Genomic DNA, 17,516 nt, shown 5'->3' with positions numbered 1-17,516 from the left:
ATTCATTTCTTTTTCTTATTAAGAAATTATACTTTGAAAAGTCTGACCAATTATGGCATTGTGGATTTTTTTAAGTACAATGTTGTAACAGAAAGAAAGGAATGTATGGTTCTATAAGAAACAAATAAAATAAAGATGAAAGAAAATGTGTTGTAGTCCTTCAAAATAATATAAGCTTACTTTGTTCCTGAGGGGTTGAAACCAATTGAGAAGGCAGCAGTTGTTTCATCCATGGCATCATATGCTCAATATGTGCAACGTAGCTGTAATTCCATGTTGAATCAATCAAGTGTTAATAAATTAATACCACAATTATTATCCATGACATGAATAATAATAATGACTAATATAAAGATTCAATGATATAAATCAAGACCAAAGCACATGCTATATTCAATTAGGTGCATTTAGTTAAATATTAAGATTAAAGAATATGATGAAGCACCTGTCCTGTGCTATAAGATGAATAGGATGGTTACGAGTGGTGGTTGCAAACACACAAGAGAATGGATCTACAACACAATCAGAGTAACATAATTCTTGTTAACTGTTGATTTACATGCGAAGTATCTTTGGATAGTCTACTAATAATGAAAGAAAAAGGATATCAACAAAAGAACCTGAAGCAGACATGTAAGTATGCATTTGATGAGGATTCAGGTCCATCTACTGTATCTGTAACCAAGAACTTGAGTTTCTCTTTAAAAAAATTATGAATTGCCTGAAGGGAGCAAATTATTAGTAAATTACACATACACATACTATTGATTAGCTATAATTGATGAAAAGAAACATTGATAAGAGAGATTCCTACTGTTCGATGAACTTTATCAGAACTTGGAGAAAGAACAATGGAGGTATTGGTAACTATAACTCCATCTTCATCATTTGAATTTATCTTATCTATAAACTCCTTCAGGGAGTTGGCATCAGAGTCACCAACTAGGGCTCTAAACGATTCAATTTCACTAAAATGGTTACCATTTGGTTGATTTGTAGTCTTTGATTCATGTTCCTCTGCTGTTTGAATTGAAAAATGTAGACCGTTAAAGTCAGATGTAAGGATGAATGGATATGATTGTGAATTAGATGATAAGAGATGGTAACAGACCTCCATTGGTGCATCTAAGGAAGTCAAATGAACAACATTTCCATCTAAATCCACTTCATTGACTATAAAACCAGAGTACCTGTAAACAAAAACGTAAAATCAAAAGGCTACTCTTCATTTGAATCAAATGTAAATTCACAACTGTTCCACGTTTATAGAATCATTACGAATGTCTGAAATGAAAGGAGAATACCTGTACTCCCAATTCTGAAAGCCTGATTTGTAGAGGATAAAATGAAGAGGCTCCTAATAATTGAACACTAACCTAGGTCGCCGGAGTGGGGCATCTATTCTTTAGAATTTGTAACAGGAGGTGAAAATGAAGCTGGTAGTTAGAATCGTCGGCAGTGAAGCTAATCGTCGGTGGTCTTCAGCAACTAACATGAGGACCGAGAGTTAGTAAGAAGATTTGCCGGAAGTAGGAGGTGAGGAAGTCGCCAGGGGTGAATTATCGATCGATCGAGAGACAGAGAGAGAGAGAGAGAGAGAGAGTGATGATTGAGCGTGCATGAATGAAACGAAGGGGATGCTCTCCTAATGTTGGGCATAAAAAGGTATGGGGACGACAAGTCGTCCCTATAGCTATCAACGTCCGAGCTTTATTTCCGTGAAGGGCGCGCTAAACACACATCCTTTCCCGCTTAACACACTGAGTCGAGAAGTCGTCGCTGTAGCCTCAAAAGTAAAAAAAAAATCATCAAATCTATGGCAACGAGATGTCGTCCCTATAGGTAGCCAATAGCAACGACAAATGTCGTCCCTATAGATCTCGTCGCTATAGATTCTTATTCTTGTAGTGACCCGACCCATACCCAGGAGGTGGAGTGCCAACCATATTGCATACATACACATGCACAAAGAAGAGAAAAACATCGTCGTCAATCTACAACTGTTACGCGAAGCAAACTATACAAATTACGTAATCATCACCCTTCCATAGCGGTAAAGATTCTATTTCCAAGATACCCTTTTGACATTTTCATCATTTCATGTAAAGTTATTTGAGTTCCCAAAATCAAAATAATTGATTCGGAAGTTGTATAATTTTAATTTATTTTTCAGTTGCATTTTACAGGACTCTTCCGGGAAGGTTTTGATCGATCTGATAAGCTCCGATCCGAAGTCATCATCCCCATCTTCTTCCAAAACGGCACAAGTTTCATCTCCATCGATTCAGTCGCCTCGGAGCCCTTTTAAGAAATCGGCAACACCAGTGACGATGGGGGATCGGAAGTCCAAGAGATCTTCGATGCATACTCAAAACGCTGCCGTATCTTCTGGTAAAATTGTTGTTCGTGTTCCTGATGGGAAAAAGGTAAAATTTTGTATTATATTCTTTTGATTTCTTCAACTACAATACTATTATATATCAATTCAATGTAGGTGTGTGAATAGTTATTAGAAAAAAACTATAACGACGTTAGTAATTCTCCACTATGGTTACACATTTATCGTAGGAATTAAATCTCATATCATAATAACTATTCTAACTTACTCCTATGAGAAATATCATATCATCCATAAATTTCACTGGATTAATTAAATAAAGATAAAGATTTAGTTTATTGAGTAAATCGATTTCTGTTTTGATGTTTTCTTACATTTACTTGTATACAGCCAGTTTCTTATGCACTACTTGCAAGGAGTATCCATGAGCTAGCTGCTACATCAGACCAAGTATGAATCCTTAACCAAATTCATTGCATTTAATCATGCTCCACCTCTTAACATATCTGATTCAGTTTCTTTGAATTTATACAGAAAAAGTCTCAAAGGCAGTTAGTGTATCATGTGTTCCCAAAACTTGCAGTCTACAATTCTGTTGATCCATCCCTCGCTCCTTCTCTTCTCATGGTGCGAATTTGTATATATTTATTATCTCATTTCAAATGCAGTTTGTTTATAATCATGATCTATCATCTATACTATAATGTGAACAAGTGAAAGTTTAATACTTGTTTCTTCATGGGTACTTGATTATATATGTAGCTTGGTCAGCAATGCAAGGATAGGACTATTCTCCGTTATGTATATTACTACTTGGCAAGAATATTGTCAGATAGTGGTGCTCAAGGGCTAACTTCAGGTGGTGTGATTCCTACACCTAATTGGGATGCTTTAGCTGACATTGATGCTCTTGGTGGTGTTACTCGAGCGGATGTTGTACCTCGAATAATAGATCGGCTTGCTACTGAAGCTCTAAATGATGATGTTGAATGTAAGTAGTTCCCTAGTTCAAATCACAAGTTTCTAGTCTTTTAAATCTTTTTTGATCTGAAGTGTAATTGTTAAAAAAGAACTAGCTAGATTCTTTCATTAATATCCGAGTGATGAGTGATGATAATGCAATATCTTTTTGAAGTTCATGCACGGAGATTGCAAGTAGTTAAAGCTCTTACATATGCACCTACAACTAATCCTGTGATCTTGTCCAAGTTGTATGAAATTGTCTTCGATATTCTTGACAAGGTTTGTCCATATCAATCTCTTTTTAATTCTTAATAGTTTTCACATGACATAATATTTCTCATGTATGTATGTCTAATGTCTTCATATTCTAGGAAACTTAACGTGCATGTTTCAGACACATTTTTTTTCCCTCTTTGACATTTTCATGTATTGATCAGGTTGCTGATGCACCTGATATGCGTAAGAAGGGCATCTTTGGGGCAAGTAAGGAGGTAAGTGTGAAAAAATGTAGCTTGTATTGCTAGGGCGTTTATTGTCATTCATAATAGTTAAATAAAAAGTAAACTAAATGTCGCTTTCTTGAATGATCAGTCTATAATTGGGAGTAATCTGCAATATGCTGCTCTAAGTGCCTTGCGAAGACTTCCTCTGGATCCAGGAAATCCTCTTTTTCTCCATCGTGCTGTGCATGGGTTGGTTTGTCACTATTGGTTTTGAAATGTTTTATTTTTAAAATAGTTACAAGGATAATAGTAATAATGCCTTATGCTTTTCGAAATAGTTTTTTTATACCAATTAATGATATGAGAGTGATACAACTTTGTCATTCATACATGTCTTGCTACCCTCATTGTTCATGACATCATGCTTTTGTCATACTATTGTTTTTGCTAATGTAGTTAGCATCAGTGACAAATATCTAATTTGTGAAAATAATGTAGCATGGAGCCCACTCCACCTTCTTACCCTCTACCAGTGTAGGACAAAATCCCATTTGATATTAGCCAACAAATCTCAACATGTTGTTTTTGGCAATTTGTCAATTTGTCAATTAGTACTTGGTCATGCAGTTCTATATTCTATGTAGAAGCAATTCGTCAATTTAGTTATTAGTATTGAGTCATGCGATTCTATAATCTAGGTGGATGTAATTGATATATGAAAACAAAATACACCTTTTAAGAAACACGACTTCCGTATTGCTAACACCATTAAAATAGTTAACTTCATGATTTCATATTTACTGCAGAATTTCATTTGCTGATCCAGTGGCTGTTAGGCATGCATTGGAATTGACTTCTGAGCTAGCTATAAAAGATCCATATGCTGTTGCCATGGCTTTAGGTAATATCATAAATAGATTTATATATTAAAAACTTCATTTTGATCACTCCAATAATGTTTCCTATTGTAACCTCTAGATTTATTCTTGTGTTTCTGAAGCTTCATTGTTTATTCATCTAATGCAGGGAAGCTCGTCCAACCTGGTGGTATATATTGATCATACGTCTCTCCATTATCATCATTATCGTTTTATTATTATTATTTTTTTTAATATTTACACTTTCCTTTATTTTCCTTCTGAACTTTATAAATTTAGGATCTCTACACGATGTTTTGCATTCTCCTGATGTTCTTGCTAGGGTTGCTCTGGCAAGGTTATGTCATACAATATCTCGAGCCAAGTCATTAAATGGTCTGTATATGCTTTTATTACATACTTCCACTCATATCACTGAAAAAAGTTAACTGTATAATGTTGGTTTTACAGAAAGGGCAGACATTAAATCTCAGTTCAATGATTTGCTGTATCAACTCATTATCGATCGGAGTGCCACTGTTTGTTTTGAGGCCATCGCTTGTGCACTGGGAAAATCAGATAATGCAGACAGGTAAATAGATGAATTACAACCTAATCACATAAATAACAATTAAATATTATCTTCACAAACAATGAACTGAATTTATTAAGTCATGTATGCCATTTGATCAACTGTGCGTCCATTTCAATTCCATAGTAAAAGGTAATGCGACATTTCTTTTTGATTTATAATCTAATCAAAAGCTAACATGAATATTGCACAGTGATAGATGGTGTGGAAACCCCTCAATTAGGGTTGCATGTATAGATATCAATATATAGGTAAACGTATTACAAAGGAGCCCCTAGACTATATACAATGAGATAAATAGAGAACTATAGATTAACACACCCTCGTAGTTGGAATAGGAGAATCTCGGATGTTCAAACACTGTTTTGAAAACCGGACCGGACCGGCCGGTTTAACCAGTTCAACCGGGAACCGGTGCTGGTTCCGGTTCTTAAGACTTTAAAAACCGGTAGCATATCAAACCGGAAAAAACCGCCGGTTTTCATTGAACCGTGGTTGAACCGGACCGGTTTAACCGGCTAAAAAACCGGTTTTTTTGAAAAAATTTGATTTTCTTTTATTTTTTAAGCCTTTAAAAAACTCAAGGGGCGGCCCATTTGATAGCAATAATACTAGAACAACACTCATTTGATTTTATAAAGACCGAGTTTGCTATCTAGATTGTACTTACCGACGATGTGGGAAATAATATCTTTATTTTATGGATAAACTATATAATTCTTTATTTTTATAAACAAATTGTCAGCTCCATTTTTATGTATCAACCAATGTGGGATTAGTTTACATTGCTTTACATAAAAATTTGTCAAACTCCAATATAAAACCATGATTATATATATATATATATATATATATATATATATATATATATATATATATATATATATATATATATATATATATATATATATATATATATATTCCGGTTCATCCGGTTTTTTGGGCTGGTCCAACCGGTCAGACCAGTTGAACCATCGAACCGATAAGACAACCGGTTCAATGTCCGGTCCGGTTTTCAAAACTTCAAACTATTTCTAAAATCCAAAAATAACTGAGTGGGTAAGCCCTTTGTAAAAATGTCTACATGCGGATAAGCGGAAGGAACATGTAAAACACGTACATGACCAATCACAACACGCTCCCTAAAAAACTGTAAATCAATTTCCACATGTTTGGTTCTTTGCTGCTGTACTGGGTTAGAGGCTAAATACATGGAACTAACATTGTTACAAAAGACAACATTGGCACGCGAGAGAGGGCAATAAAGCTCGAGGAGATGATTTCTAAGCCATGCAATTTTTGCAACCACATTGGCTACCCCTTGGTACTCTGCTTCGACACTAGAGCAAGACACGACATGTTGTCATTTGGATCGAGGACCATCAGATGAGATTATTACCACGAAAGACACAAAACCCGGAAGTGGACCAACGAGTAGTTGGACAACCGGCCCAATCGACATCAGAGTATGAAACCAAACGATCAACAACTGAACGGTATATATGAAGACCATGATTTAAGGTACCCTTGAGATACTGTAATATACACTTAAGAGCCTGAAAATGCGGAACACACGGATCATGTATGAAGAGACTGATCTGCTGCACAACATAAGAAATATCAGGGCAGGTGAAGGTAAGATATTGCAAGGCACTTGTAAGACTACGATATAAGGTAAGGTCTAAAACAGGGTCACCATCGGAGGTGAGTTTGGATTTGGTGTCAGCTAGGGTGCTACAAGGATTACATGTGACCATATCAACATGAGTGAAGGCAGACTGCGAAAGAAAGAGGGTAGGACTCCAAGTAGCAGCAATGCTAAGAAAGAATGAGAGAGAGCCATGGTCACTCATAGGAAATTCAGAGGAAAAAAGGTTGATGACCTTGGATACAGGTAGATGATGTCCTTTCCACGATGGAAAGTAAAGAGAGAGTTATTAGATTTACAACCGTGAAACCCAAGGGATGAGAGAAATATAGAAAAACGTTGGTACCAGGAACGGGGAGCCTGCTTGTGTCCATAGAGGGCTTTGCGAAGACGGCAAACAATGATCAAGGAACTCAGAGCTGACATAGCCATGAGGTTGACACATATAGACAGTTTTAGCAAGATCACCATGAAGGAAAGCATTTTTGACATCAAGTTGGTGAATAGGCCGTTCTTTAGAAACAGAGATGCTAAGAATAGTACGAATGGTTGCAGGCTTGACGACAAGACTGAACGTGTCATCAAAATCAAGACCAGGTTGTTGAGAGAAACCTTGAGCAACAAGACTACCTTTATAGCGCTCCAAGCGGCCATTGCTGTCAATCTTATGACGATACAACCAACGACATCCTACAACATTGGCATCCACGGGTTCGGGAACAAGGTCCCATGTGGGGTTAGCATGAAAAGCAGACATTTCTGAATCTGTAGCAACACGCCAATTTGGATCACACATAGCCTGTAGTGGGGAATATGGGAGATATCAAAGGAGATAGAGAGATTAAAGATGTGTCTAGGTTTTAAGTTGCTAGTACGAGATCTGGTAACCATTGGATGAGCAGAGGGGGGAGACAGAGAAGGAGAAGAGCGTGATGAACTCGATGGAGATGAGTCACTGTTTGACATAGAGGTAGGGGAGTTCCAAAGCACCGTAGTGTCAGCAAGAGTAGAATCGGTGGTGGTTGGAGGTGACAAAGAGTATGTTAACAGTGAAGGGTCATCATCTTGGATGAAAGAGTTATAGTCGTCAGATGAGGGAGAAGCATGAAAGTCAGGAAAAGGAAAATTAAGACAAAGATAGCCCCAATGATCAGTGGATGGGCCAAGATAAATACACGCCGACGAGCGAGGAGCTAATTTGTGAGGGGTGGTTGAGGAGAGATTCGGGTAACAAAGACAGCCAAAGACCCGAAGGTGATCATAAGAGGGTGAAAAACCAAAAAGAATTTAAAACAGGGTTTTAATGTGTAGGGTTGTGGTAGAAAGAAGATTGAATCCGTGAGCAGCGGAAAGAAGAGACTCAACCCAAAAGTAGGGAGAAAGGGAGGGTTGGACGAGAGAGGCGCGAATGATGTTGTTTATGGTGCGGATGGTACGTTCAGCTTTACCATTCTGCTGGGAGGTATAGGGACATGAGAAGCGAATTTTAATTCCATGATCATTAAAGAAATCCAAGAACGGTTTGTTGTTGAATTCACGACCATTATCGAATTGAAAAAGCTAAATATCTGTTTTGAATTGATTTACCACATAAGCATGAAAAGATTTGAAAATAGAAAACACATTGGATTTGGTAAGTAAAGGAAAAATCCATAAAAATGAGAAAAATCATCTAAGAAAAGAACATAGTATTTAAAACCACTAAGACTTGGAACAAGAGAGGTCCATAAATCAGAATGAATTAATTGAAACACACGAATTGTTTTTGTATGAGATAAATTAAATGGTAAACGACAATGTTTTCCTAGTTGACAAGTATGACATAAGGATGTCTTTTTACTAGAAAAGGAAATAAAATTATGCAACTTAAGAAACTGAAAAATAGTGGAGCTCGGATGACCAAGTCTTCTATGTCATGTGCCATGAGAAATAGCAACAAAAACAGATAAAGATCAGACTAGCGGTGCAAAACTTATAAAGGAATTTTGCTAAAAAAATTATTTTGCTACTTAATTAAAATTAAAAAGGTATTTTGTTATATGACATTTCCTAGTCATTTGAGTGATTAGCTGTTTTTTTTTTTAACCCACACATGGAATGCTTGCCAAACCTGATTTTAAAGGGGGGCAAAGCGGGCAGCTGTACCCGATTTTTTAAGGGGCCCATTATATATATATATATATATATATATATATATATATATATATGTATATATAATTTCTTTAGTGGCCTAATTTTTTTAGTTGTTACGATATCATTACTCATTAAAATATTATGGTTTTGCTATGTTTATTGCTATAAAGTTTATAACAAACTTTAGTTTATATAATTTAATTTGTTACTCATTAATTAGGGTGTAAGGGCTTTTTTTCCGGCTCGACCTGAGCATTCGAATCCTTAGAACCAACTTGAATGGAAAACCGAAACTGTAACTACGTCAACATTGTACTATCAATGTTGGGTGTAACGTTGGAGTGGTTTAAATGATTTCTCATAATCAGTTCTTAATTTCAATCACAATTAATATTCTTTTCAAAAAAAAAAAAAAAATCCAAGCACAATCTAGGCAACTTTGGTATGCTTATAATTTTTTTTGTTATTAATGCAATCAACTATTTTACTTAAGCTTCCATGTATCCTATTTTTTGACTAATATTTGTCCACTACAGGACAGAAGTGCGAGCTCTTGGATGGTACAATCTGACCAGGGTAGTTCTCAATGTACCAGTTAAAAGTGACAAATCTTACAACAAAAAATGTCCAGAGCTCCTTATCAAAATTGTCATGAAAAGGTTCACTGCTTATCATGATACATTTATTTCATTTCACTACCACATTTTCTATCCATAGTTGGTGTATATAGTTAAGTTTCTTATAAAACAAGCTTTTGATATAAAATATTTGTCACCTTTTCAGGTTGAAAACTTCTTTTCGTAGTTCATGTCGGCCTGTATTGCATGCAGCTGCCCGAATCGTGCAAGAAATGGGAAAAAGTCGAGCAGCTGCTTTTGCTTTAGGCTTACTAAATATTGAAGAAGATTTAGTCAATACATTTGCCAAAAGCAATGATTGGGATCATGGGTCCTCTGAATCTGAAGGTGAATGTCATGTTCCTCGATGGGTATCTTTCTATTATCGTATTGAGTCTTATAACTTTGACAAATATGTAACTGTATATGGTCTTCCACACAACAATAATAAGGGAAAATTGCAAAGCACAGCAACATACTATACTATCATTACCAAATACCAATATTGGCAGTGGATTTCATTTCTTACTCACAGTGGCGATGTAATCACATGCATTTCTCTACAGATAATAGCAGTATATAGTGTGAAACTTGTAAATTGATTACAAGTTTCATCTTACATATTGCTATTATAGGTAAATAAATGTAACTTTATTTCCATATGTGGAGGGTAAAGGAAGGAAGTTTTTGTAATACTGATAACAAAACCTTCGAGAAAATTTTTGATATTAATTTTCTCACTTAGATGAGACAAAAATTTGCTATTCCGTTTGTTCTAAACCTTATCTATTCATTTAATTTATCATATGTGATTCTTTTTCACACCTTAATTTGAGCTCTCTGATTCTTTTCTTCTATGTCGAATGGAAGATGATGATGACACAATTGGGAGTTTATTAGCTTCATTAATGGAGGTTGTCCGAACCACTGCTGCATGTGAATGTGTTTATGTACGTGCTATGGTGATTAAGGCACTGATATGGATGCAAAGCCCTGAAGAATCTTCCAGTGAACTTAAGTTATTGATTGCATCAGAGATTTCTGATCCTTCTTGGTCAGCCACTTTGCTAAACGATATTTTGCTCACTTTACATGCTCGTTTTAAGGTACATATTTGATTACAAGCTGTAACTATTTCTTTCCAATTGTTATATAATCTTTGTTTTCCCTATAACATCCTTACATTCTTATTTTTTTTCCCCCTATATAGGCTACTCCTGATATGGCAGTTATCCTTCTTGAACTAGCAAGAGTATTTGCTACTAAAGTGCCTGGAAAAATTGATGCTGATGTGCTGCAACTTTTATGGAAGGTGTTTTTTTTCTCTCTTTTTATGATAAGACTTATTTTTTGTAGTTATTTGAAATGAAATTCCCTTAATCATCATCATATTATTAGCGATATATACATCTGATAGTGATTTCCCTACAGACATGTCTTGTTGGAGCTGGTCCAAAGGGAAAGCATACAGCTCTTGAAGCTGTGACAGTAGTTCTTGATCTTCCACCACCACAACCAGGATCCATGTCTGGGATTACATCAATCGATAGAGTTTCTGCATCTGATCCAAAGTCGGCTTTGGCTTTACAGAGATTAGTCCAAGCAGCAGTAAGAATCTAATATTGTTAATTAGTAAGAAAGTTAAGGAGTATTTTGTGATTCATATTCTCGTTGAAAACACTTGTAGGTGTGGTTTGTTGGAGAAAATGCAAATTATGCTGCTTCTGAATATGCTTGGGAATCAGAAACTCCTCCTGGAACTGCATTGATGATGTTGGATGCAGATAAAATGGTTGCAGCAGCTAGTTCTCGTAATCCAACTTTAGCTAGTGCATTGACTCGACTTCAAAGAGTTGCTTTCAGTGGCAGCTGGGAGGTACATGCATGGTTGAGAATTCAGAATTTCAAATTTCTATACAGTTTTAGTTTGTTATTAATAAGCAAAGCGAATAAAAGATAAAGAAATGTTATTACCAAAAGAATAATTTTGTGATTTGACAAACTTATGCGTTTGAAATGATTGATCATGGTTGTCGATATATTTGAGTATTGTCTTTATATGCATGATTAATATTTTTATTTCTTAGGTACGTATCATTGCTGCTCAAGCTCTTGCCACCCTGGCAATCCGATCAGGTGAGCCATATAGGCTACAGATATACGAGTTTCTACATGGCTTAGCACAAGGAGGTGTCCAGTCTAAGTTTTCAGATATGCATATCAGTAATGGTGAAGATCAAGGAGCTAGTGGAACTGGTCTTGGCTCTTTGCTAAGTCCGATTTTGAAAATCCTCGATGAAATGTATAGTGCACAAGATGAACTCATAAAGTAGGTCACCAAATAATTAATCATTTTTCTAATTTTCTTCAAATTTCTTAAAGATAATATAATAACAAAGTCTGTTCTCCACCTTGTGTATTTGAGTGTCCAGAGATATGCGTAATCATGACAATGCCAAAAAGGAATGGACTGATGAAGAACTTACGAAGCTGTATGAAACTCATGAAAGGCTCCTCAATCTTGTTTCATTATTTTGTTATGTTCCACGAGCAAAATACCTACCTCTGGGGCCTATTAGGTAAGAATATTTTTTCATGCATCCTTGATGAGAGCTTAGTCATCCATAGAGTTTTTTTTTTTCTTCTTTTATTAAATACTTTTGCCTATTTTCCGTAAGTTTTTTATTAATAAACTTTTCAATTGTATAGTGCATTACTCCCTCTATAAGTAACAAGTATAATAGAGTGACTCTTATGTTTGTGCCCTTTATGAATTCAGATATCTTATGAGTTATGACCTAATTTTTTTTACCACTATACAACAGTGCCAAACTTATTGACCACTATCGTGATGAGCATGACATTAGTGCATTCAGTGTCATGAGTGATCAAGTTCATGTAGCCACAGGAATTTCTGAACTTATATATGAAGCAACTAAACCATCACCATCTTTGGAGGCTGAAACTTTTGATGATGATCTTGTAAATGCTTGGGCAACTGGACTTGCTGATGATGATGGCTTGTGGGGAAACAATGCTCTTGCTATGAATAGGGTAGTATACTACAATTTTCATCCTTGTGGTTTATTGATTTTTACAGATATGGTCCCTGAAACATATTTTAAACCTTTCATGTCCAAAAAAATAATAATTTGTCATGCTTTCTACCCGATCCAAAAACGTCTATATATGTTTGCTTTCTATTTCTGATCAATATCATGATCTTTTGTTTGATAGGTCAATGAGTTTCTTTCTGGCTCTGGTACTGATGCTCCTGACTTTGAGGATGAGAATAGTTTTGCCAGATCTTCAAATGATGATATGTGGGCAAAAACTCTTTTAGAACCATCAGAACTTGATGTAAGAATCATGTCATCATATATGTTGCCAAGTTTATCCACCATTTCTTGTCTTAACACAATCATAACATATTTTCACTTTCTGCAGTATGATGAGTCATCTACCTCTTCTTCCCCAGACTCAGTAGGATCAGCTGAGACATCCATTTCGTCTCAATTTGGTGGAATGGATTATCCATCATTATTTAGCTCAAAGTCACAACCCAAGGTTTGTAACCAATGGAAATATGGCAATGTATTTAATTACCTTTTTGCACCGAAAAGGTCAATATACCTTATTTTTTATCCATGAAAACTGATAATTCAATTGAGCAACTTTAGATGATGGGTCAAAAATGCTACATCTTCTTTTTTAAATAAATAATATTACTTTTATACTATTATGGTTACAAGAAAAAAACATGTGTTTGTACATTTATTCATGATAAAGACTAGTTTGGTTTGTCTTTTAAGTTTAATTAAGTTCATGAAGTTTAATGAAAAAGAAATAGCACATAAAATGAAACCAACTATAGAGTACACTGACATTATACACCAAAGAATCATAAACATTTAACAAAGTATAAAAGATATCTAAAGCAATAAGGTTATTAAAGCTAAACAAATGCTAGGTAGCATTGCTTTTCATATGAGAGATACAGGGATTGAATCCTTACTTTTCAATAAGTTTTCATTCATTTGTTGGCTATGATTGGATGTTGATTTGGCCTTTATATCTTGACATCTGCATTTGCTGGATGCCATGTAAGCAAAAAGGTCAAGTGGTAACCAGTTACTGGTTTATTCATGTTAAAAATTGCTATAATCGGTAAAACTGAAGCACGTTGATATATATATTTTTCCACAATTTGCCTATTTTTAAATAGGAAGTACACTGCTATTTTCCTACCACTGATTCCTCGTCATATGGTTCTCTTGTGAGTGGTGAGGCCCTTAATTAATCTTTATAAGGAAGAATTTCACTTTATCATCTGTCTACAATTGCAAACTAATTCACTTTTTCTTTTTCTTTTTTTCATTTCAGATTATAGAAGAGCCAACTCCATACTCATCCCCTTTCTACAAAAGTCACACTTCATTTGAGAATCCAGTAGCTGGTACTGAAAGTGAGTATAATTACCAAGATGATGACCAATCCTCATCTGGGAATATAGACTTTGGAACAGCACTTTACGACTTTACCCCTGGTGGAGATGATGAGGTAGGATGAGTACTTTCACTAGAGTTCTTTTTTATCCTAAAATGTGGACATCTGCATGACATTAATTGTCTGTGATACCAGTTGAGCCTGGTTGCTGGAGAAGAGCTTGAAATCGAATACGAAGTTGATGGATGGTTCTATGTAAGAATGTTACAATTTTATATTACTTAATTAATTTCTATCTAATCAGCCTACTTTTTATCTAATAATCTTATTTTTCAACTATACTACAGGTGAAGAAATTAAGCCCTGGCTTGGATGGGAAAGCAGCTGGACTTGTCCCTGTTCTCTATGTCAGCAAATCTTGAAGCTCATGATTTATTATTCAGTTCTCCATATAACAACAATAAAGTGAATCCATCTTCGGGTTAAGTTAATGGATTTTTTTTGTCACAAAGTTGCCAACATGGCAACTTCTGACCTCCTTCCCTTTATCTGGAGACCTATCATGTCTTGGCACCCATTATTCCGGAGCTATCACACATTTTTTTTTTTTTTTCTGAGTTTCTAGCTACAACAAATCTTTCTTATAAGGGAGGCCCCTTAAGCCATTGGCATGAAGAATTCCCAAAGGAATGTCCAAATATACCGTTGGTGTTGGTGCTCAGTGATTTACCCCATAACAGGCCTAAGACGGATTTGGCGTGAACCGCTATTAGGTTATTTCTTATTTACCATTATCAATGAGAGATTAACAATGATTTAATATCCGTTATTTTTTTGTTACGGTATATAAATAGACCTCATGTCTACATAATCTTGAAAAATCAATTGTTAGTGAATTTGAAGATGAATAAAGAGAATAATGTTGTTAAATATGCTTTAGAACGACCTATGTTTATGTTGGATACTTCATGAACCAATTTCTTTTAGGGATATGACAGCTTCCTCAGAGATTTTATGATATGTGAATATTAATTTGGTTAAACAAATTTCTGGTTGTGCATATCTTGAAAATCACATCTTGTTGGGTTTATATTAAAAATAGTATAATTTTTAATTTTAGTGATAAAATTGATATAATTAACAACAGAAGCATTTTATAATTTAAATAAACTAAAACCATTTTAACCCACAATAGATCATTTTGCAAAGCTTAGAAAGATTAAAACATAACCAAAGGAAAGATGAAGCTTATAACCTTTGAAAACCTTCGTTTCTTTTGGCAATTACGAAGTTAATAAAGATGACATAAAAACTAAAAGAAGAAATCATTTATAATGTATCCATCAAAGCAAGAATAAAACCATTTAAAGATGTTAGTCTTTACTTGTATATATGTTGTTCTTAAGATTTAAAGCATATACCAAAATATGCTTAAAGAGAAGCAACATATGAGCCTTTAATTCTAACATTTTTTGCAAGAACAAAAAGAGGGAGAGAGGGGGAGAAGATCCACGAAAATGACAGCCAAATTTGTTGAATAACACCTCCGAAAACTTATCTCATGCCTTTCTTTTATGCCCCTTGATGTACTAAAGCTAGACATAAAATAAGGAGAGCATGAGGCTTTCTTACAAGCGTGGTGTAAGGCAATAAACAAATCAAAATCAAGTGTCATGCATCATGTAAGAACCCATGGTTCTTCATGGCTAAGGGAGAAGATTGAAGTGTTCGTTACTTTTCCCATAACTAACTAGTTAGATGAAAACTTAATGGTCACTCCAAGTGATCAAAATATTGTACACAACAATAATAATCATACCTTATGATTTTGGCTAGTTTTATTCTATTTTATTATTACTTTCTATAAACAATAATTCTTAATATGTTCAAAAATATTATTTTCATAAAATAATATTTTCCAATTAAATACAAGTGTTAATAATATTTATTAATAATCAATTAAAAGTAACTTGTTATAAGGTGTGATCCTATAGGATCATATGTCATTAGCAATATCATTCTATATTGACTATTGGGCATACAAGATCTTTGAATCTCTCACTCACACAAAACTCATCATAGATTGATATAGAAAGTGGTGAACATATAACAACATTTCACTGCCCCCAATAACACACGGCGAATAATGTCATTGATCAACATCCAATTCCCAAAAGCTCAAAGTTTCAACTGATGCATAAGATAAGTATATCAGTTATTCATTTGATACAGACATCCTGTTGAACATGAGACTTGGATCGCAATCAATCTCATTTGGAGTTCAACCTTAGGTAACGTGCATTAGATGTCTAATAAATCTTATCTTGACTACATAAGCTTGTTGCATAGTTCATACCATACCTGAAAACGAATTTTATAACTACCCCTTTAAGGATCAGCATTTGACCATATCTAAGCACAACACTCCCTATACTTAAGTCTCACTATGTATCTCAGGTGTTAAGGATACAAAGATAGTACCTCTTAATCAAGTATCACTCACAACAGCGATCTATGAGGTGACTTTGATACGGGTCTGTTCAATACCAGTTTTTTAACAAATACCTATGAAATTTGGTTACAACCACTTGACTACTTTCATCCGGTGAGAGTCAACCAATCCTATTCATATTAGTCTTACTTCATAATTGTTCCCATAATTATAACTAACTATAAACTTTTAGAATAATGAGATTATTTCTGGATTTAACATGTTAATATAGAACACAATAGGTATTGATGTGATGGTCATATCCTAATATATCAAAATAATATAATAATTGTTGTATTAATGTTCCAATATCCAAATACTACATTGTGACATCCCTATTTTTACGACCATATAAGACCAGTTTTTTTTTTTGGTTTATGCTTGTTTAAAAATCAGAGTAACATTTTAAAGAAAAGTGTTGCAGAATTTGTTCCCAAAAAAAATATGATAAAGATTTATCAAAGCATTTCCGAAGAAATGTATTTCATTAAAAACCTCGGGATATCATGTTTGATACAGATCAAAAGCATAAACAATACAATATAAGTCTTACTACATTATTTCATATTTACAGGCCTATAATCCGTAATCCCTCATCCCAACATCATATATATGCTCGTGTGCCATTACCTGTAATACAAGAAACTGAGTGTGTCAGACTTAGGATCCTGGTGAGCACCTAAGGTTTTCAAACCACAATAAATAAATTTATTAACTTTATCAAACCAAGCAAACCCGATTACCTGTTCCCATTATCCTCACTTTACATCCCTAAAACATCTAATACAAGGGACCTAGTCTAAGGACTTTCATCGGGTGACAACACTGCTTCGGGGGTTCCTCAGCAATTTATGTCAAATAAGGCAATCATGTGGGGGATGGAGTACTGCCGGTGAACACTAAGTTCAAATAAACACCTACAGGTTGCGAGTCTGCTAGCGTTCCACTAGACTGTCTAGAATAGTCCGTGGTTGTCATCTATACTCCG

The 17,516-nt window shown here is 34.9% G+C and overlaps 1 protein-coding gene across 1 annotated transcript; it reads left to right on the top strand.

Moving 5' to 3' along the window:
- The first annotated feature begins 1,961 nt into the window (after nucleotides 1–1,961).
- LOC145009935 (uncharacterized) lies at nucleotides 1,962–15,055 on the top strand. The gene is made up of 26 exons (XM_078968547.1): nucleotides 1,962–2,030; nucleotides 2,187–2,426; nucleotides 2,729–2,788; nucleotides 2,873–2,965; nucleotides 3,101–3,329; nucleotides 3,474–3,580; nucleotides 3,739–3,792; nucleotides 3,893–3,993; nucleotides 4,551–4,645; nucleotides 4,771–4,791; nucleotides 4,902–4,997; nucleotides 5,073–5,193; nucleotides 9,511–9,633; nucleotides 9,758–9,945; nucleotides 10,462–10,697; nucleotides 10,802–10,903; nucleotides 11,023–11,199; nucleotides 11,279–11,467; nucleotides 11,679–11,920; nucleotides 12,024–12,170; nucleotides 12,417–12,645; nucleotides 12,829–12,951; nucleotides 13,039–13,158; nucleotides 13,975–14,151; nucleotides 14,233–14,292; nucleotides 14,385–15,055. The coding sequence occupies exons 1-26, from the start codon at nucleotides 1,962–1,964 to the stop codon at nucleotides 14,457–14,459; spliced, it is 3,474 nt and encodes a 1,157-aa protein (XP_078824673.1). The 3' UTR covers nucleotides 14,460–15,055.
- The last annotated feature ends 2,461 nt before the right edge of the window (nucleotides 15,056–17,516 follow it).

The sequence above is a fragment of the Lactuca saligna genome, chromosome 8 (assembly GCF_052625555.1).
Source record: "Lactuca saligna cultivar CGN05327 chromosome 8, ASM5262555v1, whole genome shotgun sequence".
NCBI classification, from domain to species: Eukaryota; Viridiplantae; Streptophyta; class Magnoliopsida; order Asterales; family Asteraceae; genus Lactuca; species Lactuca saligna.
The sequence above is the reverse complement of the archived record's forward strand: the minus strand, read 5'-3'. Positions and strand labels throughout refer to the sequence as shown.

Coding starts and splice junctions, on each gene's coding strand:
- LOC145009935 (XM_078968547.1), top strand. CDS start 1,962: ATGCACAAAGAAGAGAAAAACATCGTCGTCAATCTACAACTGTTACGC. Junction 2,789..2,872: donor TAGCTGCTACATCAGACCAA/GTATGAATCCTT, acceptor GAATTTATACAG/AAAAAGTCTCAAAGGCAGTT. Junction 9,946..10,461: donor CTCTGAATCTGAAGGTGAAT/GTCATGTTCCTC, acceptor GTCGAATGGAAG/ATGATGATGACACAATTGGG.